The 19,098-nt window shown below is 36.5% G+C and overlaps 2 protein-coding genes across 2 annotated transcripts; one reads left to right on the forward strand and one right to left on the reverse strand.

Annotated features, from left to right (window-relative positions):
• Nucleotides 1-516: 516 nt before the first annotated feature.
• Nucleotides 517-5,023, reverse strand: LOC121266208 (uncharacterized protein ycf23-like). Its single transcript, XM_041169979.1, has 9 exons — nucleotides 4,721-5,023; nucleotides 3,798-3,863; nucleotides 3,127-3,201; nucleotides 2,677-2,739; nucleotides 2,468-2,527; nucleotides 1,986-2,075; nucleotides 1,799-1,906; nucleotides 944-1,066; nucleotides 517-772 (listed from the first exon to the last, which is right to left on the reverse strand). The coding sequence occupies exons 1-9, from the start codon at nucleotides 4,919-4,921 to the stop codon at nucleotides 641-643; spliced, it is 918 nt and encodes a 305-aa protein (XP_041025913.1). The 5' UTR covers nucleotides 4,922-5,023; the 3' UTR covers nucleotides 517-640.
• An 11,060-nt stretch (nucleotides 5,024-16,083) lies between these two features.
• LOC121265691 (cation/H(+) antiporter 15-like) lies at nucleotides 16,084-18,424 on the forward strand. The gene is made up of 2 exons (XM_041169379.1): nucleotides 16,084-16,980; nucleotides 17,177-18,424. The coding sequence occupies exons 1-2, from the start codon at nucleotides 16,084-16,086 to the stop codon at nucleotides 18,422-18,424; spliced, it is 2,145 nt and encodes a 714-aa protein (XP_041025313.1).
• The last annotated feature ends 674 nt before the right edge of the window (nucleotides 18,425-19,098 follow it).

Here is a 19,098-nt window from a genome sequence, read left to right on the forward strand (position 1 = left end):
CTTAGTGTCTAAGGTTGGGCAAGGATGGTCCTCTTAACGCCTTCTTTTTTCTTCTCATCAGAGTTATTTCACAAAGACTTGACATGGTAAGAAAGGAGGGAAACAAGCACACTTAGAGAGTGTAATACACCGGAGAGTTGTATGCTGCGTTTGGAAAGGATGAATCGCTCCCGAAAAAAAATCTATTGATTCTCTCCCAAATGACAAATGACATATAAAACCAAAACACCTTATTAGTGTATCATGGCTGGAGAATTTTGGTTAAAAAATTATATTTATAAGTCGATACGAAGGACATACATTTCATACTATTACTACTGATACGATAGAATTTGATTTATAAGAGAATTTACTTTTAAACTTATATTGCAAGTTGAGTTTTGTCAAAGTTGCAAACAGAAACAGAAGTACTTTCATTATGAATGTGACTCTTTATCAGAGTATGCGGCTCTATATGCTTCTAGTAATAAAAGATGTTGAATCACTTCATATGAGATTATGGGAAAAAGAAAAACAAAGAGAAAATGGCACCATTGCACTTACTATTCTAGAGGAAGGGAAATAATAGGAATATGTGCCGGAGGTAACAAAGACCATTCCAAGCCATTTTATTCGCTTAAGGAACACGAAAATCTGTGAATTACTGTCTTAAAGCTCTCTCTTCAGATGTGCTGTGTCTACCAGCTGATGCCCCTAATGAATTGGTGATACTTCTGACCTCTGCAATCATTGCAACCACGTCATTAAGCTTGTTCACTGCTGAACCCACACCCTGTATTTTAAACATCATAGCATGTTAGTGATCTCATTAAAAAGAGTGAAACAGCAGTCTTAAAATGTTGACATGAATGAGATCCTGTACAGGCAAGTGAGTTGCGATATCAAAATATTGTGACATGGGTATTACAATTTTCGAGAGAAAAGAATGATGCGTGTTACATACCACACCAGCAGCTCCGGCTGTGATGGCCATTGGCGCTGTAACTGAACTCAGTCCAGATGAACACATGACAGGAATCTTGACAGCCCGTGAAATTGAATATGCAGCTGCTAATGTTGGTGTGGCCTGTAATTACCAATATCCAAGCAAATTCTTAGTTAGCACAAAAGATTACCATGAAATTAAACCTAGGTCACTCTTTTCAATTTACATTTCAACCTATTAGTTTTATGCCTTTAGAAGCATTAGTCTTCACTGTCATTACAGACATCTTAGTCACACTGAAGGACTCATTCAATCACTCATGCAAAGCTGCTTCTGTGCATAATTGTAAAAAAGTCTCTACAGAGTAGGATAAAAAAACACCTGATAGACAACCAATTAAGTTTTAATTTGAGCACAGATAAAAGTTTAGACCCTGCAGCCAACAGTATGTTTTGAGGGCATTGTGCATGTACTAAGGCTTAAGGCAGGAAGTATGTGGAGCAGGCTCGACATTCGATGTCTGTTGATGATACAGACGGACAATTTAGATCCAAGAACTGCCATGATTTTTTTTTATAGGTAATCAAGAAGTTTTATTCATTAAAAGTAGGCAAAGCCCAAGTACGGAGTATACATGAGAAGTACCTAACTAGAGTTTCCGAAAGTAGAAGATGTATTATGCTGTTCACCGAACCATTTTTCAATTCTGACACTTTCAAGTGTACATTCTCCAAATCTGAATTCAGTACAGCACTAACAGTGTAGCACATTTTGTGGGCAAATGCTTATGATATTTTGCATATATAATGCCATTTTTTCTGAGGAAAGGTGCTGTATGGTAATAGGCATTACTACAAGATTCTTTTGTGTTACCTTCTCAATCAAACCGAGAACACCAGGTTTCGAAGGATTAGAAGATTTCCCTCCTTCAGTTTGAATGATGTCAACACCTTCCTGTTCCAGCATCTCCGCGAGCTTGACCTGTTGGTTATTCAGATACTAAGATTAAATCAAATATATGGTTGAGAAATGGAACGTTGTTTTAGCTGCTCCTTGTAACCTGATCGGGTAGGCTTAGTGTGTGAGGCACGGTTACTGATAAGGTGACAGATGGAAGAATACTCTTGGTCTCCTTTGTTAGATTCAATATCTGCAAAAAAATATTCAGCAGGAAAGCAAATGCAGAGTCATGGAGTTCATTCTTATAACTCCTGCATAAAGCCTCATACAGTGTAATTGGGCCACATGCTAAAAAAACATTTTCCAGTGTATTTACATTAAAATTCTACAGTCACCCTCTCTACAGGAGCTCTACAGGAGCACACCTCCATGTGTATGAACGACTTATATATGTTGAGAGAAATGGTATATTTCAATTTATCCATTCGCAGTTTTGAGATAAAAGTCTTGTCTAGTTTTTTCTTGTTTAAGTTTCCCCAATCTCTATCTATTTACAGTAGCAAATTGATAGACACACTGCAGACATACTATCAAATGAGGCTTTACTTCTATATTTATTCATGGAGAATTAATAAACTATACCTTCTCTGGAGAGAAAACCACACCCATCTCATAGAATGAATCATAGTTCCCAATCTCAACCTGTAAACACCATTAGTTTTATAATTAAAACTTAGCAAAGTGCTTTGTGGTTTTCTTCTAAATTTTTCACACCAGTAAGGGGCACCATGTCAAGGGATTCAAGCTTATGGCTTAAATGCAGGACTAAAATGACAAGTTTGTTGTCAAACCATTAGTGCCCCGGCTTCAACGGCAGCTGGAAATGCTGATGGATCCACAGAAGAAACACAAACCTGCAAGGGGGAGAGATATCTTCAACTCATATAAAGAAAACGTTTCAACATGTTTAACTGAATTAGCCTCTTCTCAAGAAAAAAATTAAGACTCTTCATTTCGAAAGGCTGCAGATAAGATATTGAGTCATCTTATACACCGACAGTGAATTTGAAGCCTAAAGACATCATATGAAGCACTGGTCTTCTTCACTATGGTTCTGTTTTCATTTATAGCCTGCCCCTATTTCTCTTATTATTTACCTAAAATTGTTGTTTATCAAGATCCATTTCAATGACATAAAATATATGAGAGGACAGGAAATAATTAGAATCTTTTGCATGTTTCCCTTGACGTAAAATTTTGAAGTGAGTAATCAAGACTGCTTTTTGAAGGTATGAATTTACCGGAAGAGAAGTTAAACTGATGGCAAGCTTCACTAATTCTGGGTCACAAGCTATATCCACATGCGTTGCTCCCCCCTAGATGTATGATGACATGATAACATAACTTATAAGTTTCAGAGGTAGGCACCTTTGAGAAAAGAAACTGAAACACAAGGAAAATTCCAAAATACTTGAGAAGCAAAATAAAATGTTGATGCTTGAAACCACTAAAGTTGAAGCACATTTGCACAAAGCACTTCTATGGATCAAGTAAAGAATCAACTATTGAAAAATATATTCACCAAATATTGCTTGTAATGAGTAAGAAAATACTGAAGGGAATTACAAGCTTGTACTACAATGGCCAGTAATGTGGCTTACATATCAATTTCTTCCATTGATCCATTCATAGAAAATTTGAATAAAACTATGATTTAGTTCTTACAGTATTGCATAAAACCTAAATTCTGAAGAAAATTAGGACTAACTAAAATTTATGTGCCAACTTCATAATGTAGACCTCACAAAATGCATGCAAATAGTTTACAATACAACTATATGAACTGCCAAAAGAAAGTGAAAGCAATTATTTATAACACGTTCCATTAATTGGGCTAGTGGCATTGATGTTCAACTTATTTCAATCTCAAATATGTAACTCAGGATAACCTAGACAGTAACATCAAACAAACCTTCTCCGCAGCTGTCACAACCAAAGCCACATTGTCTCTATTGAAATTCTGCAATCCTGAGATAATCTGTAAAGTACAAAATCATATAAACATGAAGCAGCCATTGGCCATCAAATTAAAAGTCGCTCAAATAGATGGATTGTATGAAGCATATATATTATATATATATATACACATATTCAGATAGATGAATTTTATAAAATTGAAAAAAGAAAACATCAAATGAGCACTAAAAAGAGGGCTTGAACCCTGGACTTGTCGTTAGCAGACACGCGCTGTAATCAAACAAGCTATTCCAGCTGTTAGTTTGACTTTATTATTATCGTTAATATTTTAACGAGTATCTGACTATCAATTTGTTGAATTTGGTACGTAATTCTCACGTTTCAACCGCTTCCTCATTAAATCCATAAATTCATCCAAAAAAGAACAGAATATGCACAACAACATAATCTCAAAAGTTACATCGCAGTTTCATCTGGAAAGCAGTTCTGAACTTAGCTTCTTCTCTGGCACATTAAGCAGACAATTTTAAAGTTGGAAAAAAAAAATTGAGGAAAGGTAAAACTATAATAAAAAGATTGAGTTTAAGTTTTAGGATGGAGAAGGGACTTTGAACAATAGCGTCCAATCTATTCCTTAAGTATGATTGCAGAGAGAACTAGAAACAATAAATAAATAACCGAAAAATAAAATTTGAATGTTATATTTCAAAAAGTTAGGAAATTTAGCTTAACTAAACCAGATAGTTTTATTAGGAGCAGTTGAAATAAAAGAATACTTTCCCAAGTTCAACAAAACAGAAGGGGAAAAAAAGAAAAGAAAAGAACATAGAAAAGCAACAAATTATTACTTCCCTCCAGCATCGAGGCATAGGAAAATGACAAAAATAATGACAGAAAAAGGAAGTGGATTTGATTTACTTTGAGAGCTCTGCGTTCTTGAAAATCCCTCAAGACTGCTTCTTTGGCGGTCGATAGAAGTGCTCTGGTAGTTACAGAGGCTCTTCTTCTCAGACGTAGACATGGTCTCGAAGAAAGACAGTCTCCCAGAAAAGGATTGTGGTTGGGTTTCAAAAGTGGGTGGGACGATGGTGAAATGGGCATGCAGACCGAGGAATGCATCGCTCTGTGTCGCTGGGTGAGCCTGTAGTTGGAGGGAGCAGATAAGATCGTCGGAAGCCTATGATGTATCCGAGAATATATTTTTCGTCTTGTTTACTGTTTAGTTTCCCAAGTCTCGCCGACCTATCACTTTTTTTTTTTTATAAAAGAGAGCCGATACATAGCATTTAGTGGGTTCACATAATACATTCACTATATGAATACTTTTAGTCTATATATATATATATATATATATTTTTTTTTTTTACCAGACGGCTTCTCTCGTCTCTCTCATTCATCCCATCATCTCTCATCGTTTCTCTCTCTCATCTCGAGTTCTCTCGCTCATCTCGAGCTCTCTCGCTCATCTCGAGCTCTCTCATCGTCACTCTCTCTCTCTCATCAGCTCTCTCTCTCATCTCGGTCTCTCTCTCATCCCTCATGCTCTCTCTCATCTCCGCTCTCTCTCTCACAGTTGGTGTCTCTCTCTCATCAACTCTTTCAGTCTATATTAATTTTAAATTTGAGAGATAAATATTATAAGGTGTTTTCGTCATTTGACTTATACCACGTAGGGTGTACAGTAACTGCACCCACTACAGTGGCTTCTCCTTAAAGTTTTTCTTTATAAAATGAAAAATTATATTTACAAGATAATGTTTAAAATATACTTTTTTTATACTATTGATAGAGGAAGATTATTATTATTATTATTATTTATTTATTTTTTTTCATAGAAAGACATCCTTTATTGATCAGGAAATCAACATTACAAAAATTATTTAGACCAAATGATTTGTGAAATACAATCTGGATATGAGTTCCACCAAACCAACAGGTCTTTAACATACCAAGCTTGTCTAGCTAGCCGATGGGCACACTGTTATTAATACCGTACCGTACCTATCGGTACGGTCGGTATTTGCCGTATCGGCCATTGGGCCGGTACAGGTACTATATATATTTCGTACAGGCTGTACCGGCCAATATTTCGGCCTGTACCGGCCGATATTTCGGTCTTAATTTTTTTTTCATTTTTTCACACTACAAGCTCATTTTTTGACCCCCAATTCAGACTAAACTATTTATATTTTATATATATATATTTATATATAATTTATTCATATATAGACTATTATTTTGAAATATAATTTATATACATATATTTATATATATAATTTATTCATATATCGACTATCCCGAAACGGTACACGAAACGCTATCGGTACCGAAATATTTCGTTCCAGTGTCTTGACCGGTACGACATTCGGTACGGTATTCAAAACATTGGATGGGCTGCTTCATTGTCCAACCTTCCAACATGCTACACATTGCAGCTCTGGAATTTCTTCATCAATTATTTGATCTCTGCTATTATATTGTCCAAAAAAGCAAAAGACACTTGTTCATGTTTCAACTCAGTAACCATGAGTAGAGAATCACTCTCAATAACCAGTTCCTTCAATCCCATAGGCACACAAAGTTGTATACCTCTCAAGATGGCCAAAAGTTCAATCTCAGTAGGATCCTTCACTTCCAATTCCTTTTTACTAGCAGCCATTAGCGGTGTAAATTTAAACTGAAAAATCGGAACATCGGACCGAACCGGTTGGTCCGGTTTTGAACCGGTCCGGTCTGGAACCGGTTCCTATATTATGAAAACCGGCCGGAACCGGTCCGGTTTCGGTTCCGTAGTTTCCGGAACCAGAACGGACCGAACCGGACCGGTTGAAAAAAATACATATATAAAAATTAATTTTATATATAATACAAAATATTTTTATATATAAGTTTTAAATATAATATATAATTACATATTAAATTTTTATATATAATATATAATTATATATCATATATGAAATAATTTCATATTATAATTTATAAATTATAACATAAAATGTTAATCTTAAATATGAACATTTGTAATTTTTTTGATCATATGTTATTAATATAATTATATATAAGATAATTTTATTATAATTTATAAAATAAAAGTTTAATCTTAAAGATGAAAATTTAATTGATCATATGCTTTAAACGTAATATATATATATATATATATTAAATTATTCATAACATTTTATTATAAGAAGTAATAATTTATTATATATTTTTTACATTTTAAAAAAATCGAAAAATCAGACCGGACCGGACCGGAAACCGGATGTACCGATTTAGGAGGGTAGGAGGGTAGCCGGGGCGTAATCGGTTTTGAAAAATGAAAAACCGGTACATACCGGTTCGGTTCTAGATTTTGTCCAAAACCGGACCGGACCGGACCGGTTACACCCCTAGCAGCCATGGGGACCTCACCTTGTGAATCTCTAAGAATAATTCTCACATCTGTCTTATCCATAAACATTGCCTCATCTACATTCAGTTTCACACTGCCTGCAGTTGGACGAGACCACCTACACTGCTTCTCAATCTGCTTCACTAGTTTCCCTCTAGCCTCTTTGTACCCTTTGTATAGAGATAAAGCATGTTCCACTACATGCTCAGGGGATAAAACTTTATCTTTATAAACTCTCTGATTTCTTCTATTCCATAATTCCCATGCAATTAGAAAGAATTTTTCCAAGTCTTCTTTGTTGCCAGTTCTCATTACTTTCCTGACTACCTCCACGAAATCTGCTCTACAAACCTCTGGTGGCAAGCATTTTAGCTTGATGGAACCAGCAATCCCTTATTGAAGAGTAGTAGTAAAGGGCATGGCCCACATCTTCTACACCCTCACCACAAAGCTTGCATTTAGTCTCCAAAAGAATCTTTCTCTTACTCGAATTTTTCAAAGTTGGCAACCTATCCTTACAAGCCCTCCAAGCAAAAACCTTCACCCTACTTGGTAGTTTAAGTTGCCAAAGTTTCTTCCCAAAAGAATTTTTGATCTGTAACATTTGAGCTCTCACCTTCATGTGGGGACTTACCAAGTAAATGGAACAATCGATAACCACTCTTCACACTGTATTAACCATTTCTCTCATGATCCCATAGCAATCTATCATCTCTGACTCCTGGTACCATCACAATTTTCAGTATTGTAGTTGTTGCTCTTGGGGCTAACATACTACTAACTTTCTCCACATCCCATCCTTGGGTAGTTTGATCAATCAAGCTTGCTACTTTCACACCTATAAGTTGATCATTTTGCTGATTCTCCCATGCTTGAGGGAAGCTATAATCTAGTATCCACTTGTCAATCCTTACATTAATAGATCTACCATTGCCAACTCAACACCGACAACCTTGCAATAATAACCTCTTTGATTCCCATATTCCACACCAAGTATAAGATGGTATTGAACCTAGTTGAGCATTTTTGAAATCTATAGTGGGAAAATATTTAGCTTTAAGAACCTTATGTAGCAAACTAGACTCATTATTCATAACCCTCCACCCTTGCTTGGCTAGCATAGCCATATTGAAAGTCCTTAAAATCTTGAACCACATACCTCCTGCTACTTTTGGTTCACACATCTTACTCCAGCTAACCTAACAAACTTTATTTTCATCGTTTCTTTGACCCCGCCAAAACTTAGCCATCATATTTTTCAGATCTGAGCAAAAATTTCCAGGCAACATAAAACAGCTCATGGTGTAAGTAGAAATAGACATAGCCACTGCTTTGATAAGAACTTCTCTTCCCCATTGGGATAATAACTTTTCCTTCCAACTTTACACCTTCCTCCAAACTTTATGCTTTAGATCAGAAAAAACAGCATTATTGGCCTTGCCAACCACTGGAGGCAATCCCAAATATTTGTCATACTGCTGAAGATTTTGCACACCCCAAAATTCCTCATGTCGCCTTATATCAACATTTCTACTGAACACCATTGCAATTTTCTCTCTATTCACCTTCTGACCAGATGCTTTTTCATAAGTATCCAGCAGCTGTTGAATCCTCTGATTTTCCTCCATACTGGCCTTGCAAAAAAAAAACACTGTCATAAGCAAACAAAAGATGATTTATTTTTAGAGCCCCTCTACAAATTCTTATCCCCTCCACTGAATGATTAGTAGCAGCTCTTTGTAAAAGAGACATCAGACCCTTAGTACATAGTAAAAAAAGATAAGGGGATCCCTTATCTTAAGCCTCTAGATGGAAAGATGGGGCCTTTTGGATCAACATTAACAAGTATAGAAAAAGAAACAAATCTCACACACCACATAATCAGTTGCACCCACCTTTCATCAAAACCCAGCTTTATCATTACCTTTTCCAAAAAACTTCACTTCACTCTATCATATGTCTTACTCATGTAACCAGTTTTTCCATCTCTTTTGTCTAAGAAAATGTATCAACTCATATGGCACAAGAATATTATTAGTTATAAGTCTTCCCGGGACAAATGCACTTTGTGAAGAAGAGATAATATTTGGTAGTATCATTTTGAGTTTGTTCACAAGAACCAACTTATAAAGCACATTACATGAGCTAATAGGTCTGTAGTCAGCCACTACCTCAGGTTTTTTCATTTTAGGAATCAAAGTAATGAAAGTATGATTGAGATCTTTAGAAAACTTACCACTGTGTAGAGCATCCAACACAGCAACAATGACATCCTTACCAACAATATCCTAGTATTTTTGGAAGAAAAGAGGCGCCATACCATCAGGTCCAAGTGCTTTTGTTGAATTCATTTGCTGCAGAGCTATATATACTTCCTCTTTTGTGAAACTTTGTATTAGAGACTCATTCATTTCTTCTGTTATTCTTCCATTGATACCTTCTAAAAATTCCATGTCCCCATGTTGATCTGAGGCAGTAAACAACCTTTTAAAATAATCTAGTATCACATTGTCTCTAGCTTCCTCTACTCTCCAATTCCCAACCTCATCTCAGATCATTTTCAATAAATTCTTTTTTCTCCTCTGAGAAGCCTTGTGATGAAAGAATTTTGTGTTTAGGTCCCCTTCCTTAAGCCACAAAACCTTTGACCTCTGCCTTCATATTATCTCTTCCCTTTCTAGCCACTTTTATAGTTCAGCTCTAGCTTCTCTTTGTTCTGTAATCCTTAAACACTAAGGATCTTTATCTAACAAACTCTTCAAAAGAGACCTAGAGGACTGTATCTTTTGTTTAATCTACCCAAAACTGTTCTTATTCCACGTGGTGAGTTTTTCACTACACCTTTGGATCTTCCCCATCACAGAGCTTATTCCTCTAGATCCTGCAGCCCCTTGCCATGCCTCCCTTACCACCCTTACACAATCATCTTACTCTACCCACATTGCCTCGAATCTAAAAAGTCTGATTCCTCTTTTGTGACCCTTCTCTCCACCTAGATTTATCATAATAGGAAGATGGTTTGAATGAGCAGCTACACCATGAATAACATTAGAAATAGGAAAGAGGGATCTCCATCTTAAGTTTGCAAAGAATCTGTCCAGCCTTTCACTTATGTTGTTGCCACTGTCTCTTCTATTACACTAGGTGAAAGGGACCCTTGAAAAACCCAAATCTTGCAAACCACACTCATCAACCACATTTCTAAACTTCTGCATCTGCCTCTCAGGCCAAGGCCTCCCCCTTATTTTTTCCCTAGTACTTAAAATTTCATTGAAATAACCAAAGACTAACCAGGCTTGTTCATTAGACCCCTTCAAAGACCTTATAAGACTCTGCATCTCATGTCTTTTTGTAGTATTAGGATTGTCATATACTCTTGTTAACAACCAAGTGGCATTCTCATCTCCATCTTCTTTCACACAACTGCGTACATGAAACTTGAAAAAATTCAACACTTCCAAGTTGAGGCTATTCTTCCATAATAATGCAATGCCTCCACTCCTCCCTTCACAATTCACTGCCAAACACTTCTCAAACCCCAACTGCACCTTAATAAACTCCATTCTTCTAGCAACCGATTTTGTTTCTTGTAAAAATAAAACCTAAGGACCTTTCTTCATGACCAAGTCACGAAGAGCTCGAATTCCTTGTGGGTTTCCAAGCCTACTGGAATTCCAATTCATGAGTTTCATGGCGTTTGGCAGGGCTGAGCATTAGCCCCTGCCAATATAGTTTGGTTTGAATTCACATCACCATCTTCCAACTGGATCCTTTTTAACTTAGAAAAAGCATCGTTCCCTTTACTACTTCTGTATTTTTTTTAACACCACATACTTCATCAATCAACTCACTCCCTTCCCCATATCCCTTCTTTCTTCCAATCTCAGTTTGAGTAACAGTAGAAATCATACCTGCTGCTCGAGCTTTTTTCTTCCAACTACCAAGTGCTTGGGAAATACTACTCTTCTGGTGATGTTGGTTGAATACAGCATGAGTAGCCTCACGGCCCCAACTTTGCTGATCCTCCGCTGGCTCACTTGTATTTTGCCTCTCTGAAAGGAAAGAAAACCTCAACTCACTACTAGTTGGCCCATTGTGAAAAGGCCCATCATTACATTGACCTCCCATAGTCAAACCCTCCTGATCTCCACTATCAATTCTTACCCTTTCCTTTTCTATCCCTGCCATTACTTCGTCTTCATTTCTCTCCATAAAACCAGCCTCACATAACTCCCTCAAATCTTCCCGTTCTTTTAACTTTTTTCCAAACTAAGGAATTTCCATACTGGTCTCCTCAATCAGCATTGTTTCCTTACAGAAAGTATATTGCCGATCCTCTCCTCTTGATTTTTTGGCACTTCCACCTTCTGTATCACCTTCCATATCTGGCATTTGTCTCTGTTGCTGCTCAGGCCCCTCCTCTCCACTGTCAACCTCTGTGTTCCACTAATAACCTCAATGTTCACCAATTCCATCGTTCCCACTTGTAATAATCTAACCTTCGTTTAAAACCTATATCTGCTTGGAGCCATGGGCCAAACTGAGTAGCCTCAGAAGTTTGGGAATTCAATGACTTACAACCCATAATGTCATGAATAATTCGGCCACACTTGAAACAGAATCTCGACAGTTTCTCATTCTTCACCGGAATCCAAACCTTCGAACCATTTATCGAAATAGATCTTCCTCTAGCAAGTGGTTTAGTAATATCGAGCATAATTATCACTCTTAAAAACGTGCCCCAACCCACATCCACATCCTCCACAAGTCCAATTGAGTTCCCAATTCTTTCACCACATTCTCTGTTCATTCCCACTAATGGCATATTGTGTAATTGGACTGAACTTCATTCTCTTTGGTTGAGTAAAACCATTGAACGAATTAATGATAAACAGAGCATTGTCAAAAAACCATGGCCTTCCCCCTTTATCCTTTGCTTATCAGCATGAGTTGCAAAGTGTATAATAAAAACATTTTATCCCACTTCCTGAAAAGTCGCCTGCTTGCTCAACATCCAAATCTTTGACATAGTAGTCTCTAGAACAGCCTTTCCTATCATTCACTTAGAGCAAACTTTACTAATCAAACACCTTTCTCCTTTTCGTTGTACCTCGGCCACTACTTCCCCTTCCAGTTCTATTGGTGTATCCTCTTCCATTGTGAGACGTAACAGGCCCCGCTTCTCTTCGATTCCTTGCATGCCAATAATAAAACAAAAAAACTAACCTCCCCCACTCAAGACAGAGACTCACGTAAAAACTTTTTACACTATCTCTATTCTCTTTGAGAGGACCCAGAGAGGAGACTTTTAATAGATTTAATTTACAAAAGAAGTTGAAAATTTAAATCTCTTATAAATCAATTCTTATCATAATAACAACATGCATAATGTGCTTTACACAATGACTTACAAGTAGAATAACTCTGGAGAAAATCATATTAGTTTCCATTGGTCTTTCTTCTTCTTCTTCTTCTTCTTTTTTTTTTTTTTTTTTTTTTTTTTTTTTTTTTTTTTTTTTTTTTTTTTTTTTTTACAGGGGTAGGGGATTCAAACTTGGTTCGAACATTTGGAGATCAAACCTTATGCCATCTGATTCAAAAAACCTTGACTTCCATCAGTCTTGTCATATGAGAAATGTGAGATTTTAGAAAAGTAAGATTTATAAATTAATGTAATTTATAGCGATACATTATATTGTATAGGTTTATTCAATTTAAAAATAAAAATGTATTACTTTTAATCACATCAGATTGTAAATTTTATTTTGTGAGGTCTTTTTATAAATCTATAGCATTCCTCTTAATTATGATATATTTTGATTTTTATAAAAATAAATAAATTTAAACTTTTTTTTTCTGATTTTGTTGTGTCAATGATTTAAAGGGCATCGGTAAAAACTTATTTTGGCTTTCAATGACCAAAACATGCTTATATTATTTCTTCTATATATGTATTGCAATACAAAAGTCTAAATAAGGATAGTTACAACCAACATCCTAGTGTACAACTTTAAGTGCATAAGGCAATAATGGCAATAAATCAAAGAATTAAAAGAATAAAAGGCAGAGATGGGAAATTAAATACCACGAAATATACATTTCGATTAAGTTAATGCTTGGTTGGCAGAATCTGCACATTTATGACATGATACGAAACAAAGCTGTACGTTACAAAAAATTGAAAACCGTCGTGAAATATATTAATTTGTGGTATAAAAACAAATTATCACCCAAATTTGCCAACAATCATCACAATATATAACTCCATCACAAGAATGTATTTGGGACGATTTACAGTTCAACCATCATAAAAAAATATTTTTGTAATAGTTAGGAGTTTCGTCACCATATTCAAGTGCGAATTCGTAAAATTTTACAATTTTAATGTTTTAAGTGTCCATACGTAATTAAGAGAAAGAAATGAATCAATGATATATACTGCAAGTTTTAAATGTACAAGTTTTGTGTAAACTTTTTATAAAAAGATAGATCTTATCATAAAAAAGATGGGACCCACATATTTTATAAAACACTTGAAACTTGCACCTAGCATTACTCAGTTAAATATGGTTTAGATGGTAGGTACGTAGTTGACGTTTGAACGTTAGTTTTGATCAGTTCCAAATTACTCCTGATCTAATTATTTCTGTGCGCTTTAGTTTTCAACCATTGTGTACGTACTTTGCTTTCTAATGTATTGGAAAATTATTTATTTATTTTTCTCCCTCTCTTGCAAGTATTTATTTTTCTTTAAATGTATATGTTTTTCCTTTTTATTATATATATAATGTTAACCTTGCAATTACTACATAATTAGCTAATACGTACATTAATTGATCACGGTGCAGATCATGTATATATATGAAAATATTGTTTAACCATCATGATCATGTAATAATGTTACGTACAAGTAAAATGAATATATATATATATATATATAACATAATCCACTAATCATCGCAAACATTGTTTTTGCAATAACTAAATAATTAAAAAAGTTCACAAATATAATAGGTCTTTTTCGATCGCAAGCTAAGTAGTTAATGTACGTACGTAAAAAATATTAAACCCATGTCTTCAAATGTAACTCTATAGTCTATACAATTCATGCATGTAATACATACACATTCAAACGACGTTATTGCATCACGATCGTGGATCGAATGTGCATGTACTAGGCGTATTTTTTAAGTACTTAACTATTGTAAAATGTAAACCTTAGCAGAATACAAATGGGCTAAAACATAGCACGACGAGGGATGAAACTCTAGCAGACCAAAAATCGAGACAGAGAAACTTTTGGAAGAAAAGAATAAAGGGCTGAAATATTATGTAAAATATTGTTATTTACATCTGTGTACGGTGACTGGTATTTATTCTAGTATATGAAGAAATAAAAAACATGCATGTGATACAAAGATGAATAAAAGAATTAAAAGAATAACTTTAATTCATGATACTAACTTCTTATAAAAAATTAAAATCTAATTAAAATCCGTATTCAAACATCATAATTAATTCCCAATACATGCATTTGATTTTGAAACAACTTATAAGCATTTGATATATTAACCTTGGCAAAACCATTCAAACGTACGTACATGCATTACTGCATGATGATCGACGTTAATTCGAGTATTTGTAATTAATTAAGTATTTTTCAATTCTATTTAATACGTACCACACTGATTCGAGTATATAATTTATAAAGATATATATCAAATTAGCTCAACTCCAAATTAATTATAAGATTTACGTTCAAGCTGGTTTCATGACATGCATGATGGGTGTGCACGTAACCGTACGTGCTAGCTGGGAATTAATTCTTTCTTTGCTATATATATTGTAACAATGCTAACAAACGAAACGAAAAAGAAAAGAAAATCCATCTGGACCATCAATATATATGCATGCAGGAATCAAAACCGCAAAACAAAGAGATGCCACTCAATTAAATAGAGTACTTATAAACGGATAACCAATTTCGAGTACTTCGATCCCCATGTACGTATGTACGAAAATGATCGATGTCTTCCTAGCTATTTCCTCCTCTCTTGCTGCTCTAACATATATTCTATTATTCATTTCATGATTTACTACATTTTCCCAGCAAAAAAAGAGTGTCACAGCTAGCTATCAAGGTGGGGGCCGTAGTGCTCATGTCTATTGGCTAAGAAGATCAAGTACTGCACGTACGGGATTGTCTGCATATATATGGTGGAGGAATTTGCTAACTAATTATTAAAATGTCTGAGAGAAACATAAATGAAACTTTATTATGTTATGATCATCATGTATTAATATCCGCCACCAATGGCTTCGTCTGGCGATCAGCTGAAAGCCCCCCCTTCAAATCTCTCCCTATATTCGTCTCCCAGCTTTTCGTTATTCTTTTAATCACTCGCCTACTCTTCACAGTCTTCAAACCCCTCCACCAGCCGTTTCTCATTGCCGAGATTGTGGTAAGTACATTAATATATATGTTGGCAAGTCATGTAGTACTGCACATGATGCAATATCGCTCTCTGCGATCTTTCTTAAAACAAGCTTGCAGAAATATTCAAATGCCATAAATTAGAACTTGAATATATGCATCTAATTTCTAACACCAATTGATTTTTTGAACTAGAGTGCTATCTACTTGTGCAGAATATATCCCTTGATATCATATATAACTATTGTGCAAATAAGATGATCTTTTTCGTATATAACAAGATCACTCGAAGGACATGATCAAACATTTTTTGCATGCATCTAACAGGAACTAACAACAAGAACATGATCTCTTCATTTTATATAGGCTGGTTGTATCGTAGGTCCATCAGCACTCGGGAGATTCAAGTTCTTCCAAAGCATTTTTCCAGCAAGAGGGATCATGCTCATTGAGACAATGGCAGACTTGAGCCTTCTTTTCTATGTATTCCTCACCGGTTTAGAAATCGAAGTTTCCGCGTTCTTGCGAGTGGGAAAAAAAATAATGGGTATCGCTGTGACAGGAATTCTAATCCCAATGGGGATAGGAATAGGCCTGTTTTTTCTACTGCAAAAGTGCGCACACAATCCCGCAACAACCGAGGGTTGCATGTTCTGGGCAGTCGCACTCACCATCACTGGCTTCCCGGTGCTCACACGAATTCTGGCAGACCTCAAGCTCCTCCACTCAGATATAGGGAGAATCGCCATGTCTGTGGCAATGCTCAACGACATGTATGCTTGGGTTTTTATTGCAGTCTTGGTACCAGTAGGAGTCAGCCTCAAAACTGCTCCGTACTCGATAATTGCCATAATTTTCTTCACATTAATATGCTTGTACGTGGTCCGTCCTACCATTGAAAGGATAATTCACCACCACAGTTCAGACAAGGAACACTACAATGAGTACTATCCATGTTTTATGCTCATCGGGGCAATTATCTGCGGATGCATCACCGATGCAATTGGTGCACACTCTATTGTGGGAGCTTTTGTGTTTGGGCTTAGCATTCCAAAAGGCGATTTGGTGGAAGAGCTTTTAGATAGGCTAGATTGTTTTGTTCCGGGGATAATGTTGCCGATTTTCTTTGCGAGTTGTGGGATGAGAATTGATTTCACTAAGATTGCAGATAGCTCATCATGGTTCTTGGTGCTTCTTGTGATATGCTTCGCTTGCATGGCTAAGATTTTGAGCTCTCTGATTGTTTGCTTTTTCTTTGATATGCGACTTCGAGATGGTGTGGCTCTTGGATTACTTATGAATACCAAAGGCATATTGTCCCTCGTTATCCTTAATGTTGGGTGGGACAAAAAGGTACTAGCTACTAATGATTCTTTTCTATTTATCTTATGGGTGTGTCAAGGTCCAAGGAGTTTTTTCGTGTTATTAGTATAAATTTTTGTGCTGAAATTCGTCTTTTTTGTTTGCAATACTTTGAAAGTAAAGTTAATTTAGTGCCTGTTCAACACTTTCTTTATGGATATCATGACTCGCCAGCTTTGCCATCCAGATTTTGAACGACCAGTACTACGCTGTGATGGTGGTTGCAATCCTAGTAATGACGAGTGCCGTGACGCCAATCATGTCTTTCGTCTATAGGCCCATATCAAAGGGTCCGAATATTTATGGGCTCAGAACTGTACAGAGATCAAATCCTGACACGGAACTCCGAGTCCTCTCTTGTGTCCATACAACGCGAAATGTATCGGGTATGGTCAGCCTCCTTGACGTCTCCCATCCCACCAGACTATCTCCTATGACCGTCTTCGCCCTTCACCTCGTTGAGCTCACAGGCCGCTCCTCCGCCATGCTTATTGTCCATTCTACACCCAGATCCACTGCCCATAACCCCAGCCGCGCCCAGGCCGACTCTAACCTCATCATCAATGCCTTTGAAGCGTTTGAGAATGACAACCACCTGGTCACCGTCCAACCGCTCACCGCCATGTCACCGTATGGTACAATGCACGAAGATATTTGTAGCTTGGCCGAGGATAAGCGGGTTGCGTTGATTCTCCTCCCGTTTCACAAGCACCTCACAGTTGATGGGCGAATGGAGGACGAGAATGCCGATTATAGAGCCATAAATCTTAACGTTTTGGCTCATGCACCGTGTTCCGTGGGACTCTTTGTCGATCGTGGATTAGCGGGAGCTGTGCGTTCCGGCGGGCCTAATGATATTGTTATGTGCCACTTTGCCATGCTCTTCATTGGTGGCCCTGACGACCTCGAGGCACTAGCTTATGCATGTAGAATGGTGGGGGACCCCCGAATAAGCCTGACAGTGGTGCGGTTCCTTCCAGGCAAGAACGTAGTGAAAATGGAGTCGGAAACAAATATCAGTGAAGGTGAGGAGAGACAAACAACGATTGACGAGAACTATATAAATGAGTTTAGGCTCAAGACGGTAGACAAGAAGTCAGTAATGTATATAGAAAAGATCGTGAACAATGGGGAGGAGACGGTGTCCGCCATAAGTGCAATGGATAATAGTTATGATTTATATATAGTGGGAAAAGGGACAGAAACGATGTCACCGCTAACGTTGGGGCTATCAGAATGGAGCGAGAATCCGGAGCTAGGGGCAATTGGGGATGTATTAGTGTCGTCGAGCTTTGCCTTAAATTCCTCTGTTCTAGTGGTGCAGAAGTATGGTTCTGGGGATCATCAAAATGGAGGCACATTGCCCTCGTACGGCACATCTAGGGGAGAGCATTTCAGTAGTATTCGGCAACGTGTGATGGGTGGTTTAATTTGAGGTCTTGGCAAAGCTCAAAGATGGTGTTATCTGATAACGACTGGCCACGACTTGGGAATGGCTAAATTAAGAAAATTAAGCTAGCTTTTGTTGGAGTACTGCATGCAATACCGTGAATTGCAGTACTCGTTATTATACAGATCATGATCATGCAAGTAGTACGTACTATGGCTACCAATTTGTTAGATTTGGTCAAAACAGTTTATGATCAAGATCATGGCTTGCTTGCTTGCAATTAATATTTTATACAATACATTTAAGCTTAATTTAGAATTAAGGACATACGATCTCCTTTTTCCTCGTAAACAATATCTTCATTTCATGTTCATATATAATATTTATATATATAGTTCATGTGCTGATGATCATACGTAAAAGTTGTACCAAAAAATAGTTGTGAAAATTATATTGAAGAGAGGTTTAAAAGCAAACGATCGATCTCATGAAACTATTATATATCATGTCATGAAGATTCTAATTCATGTTAAATAATCCATGATTATATAAATTTGCTAAGAATAATTATACAATGCCATAGCATTATATATCATTATAAGAGAAAATATATTTGCAATCATGAATTGGGCAATTGTCACGTAATCGCTTTGAAAAAAGTGAATAAAACATGAGACTCACATGAAAAAAATTAATTTTTTAATAGTAGACCCCATTCT

This window comes from Juglans microcarpa x Juglans regia, chromosome 5D (genome assembly GCF_004785595.1).
Source record: "Juglans microcarpa x Juglans regia isolate MS1-56 chromosome 5D, Jm3101_v1.0, whole genome shotgun sequence".
Classification (NCBI taxonomy): Eukaryota; Viridiplantae; Streptophyta; class Magnoliopsida; order Fagales; family Juglandaceae; genus Juglans; species Juglans microcarpa x Juglans regia.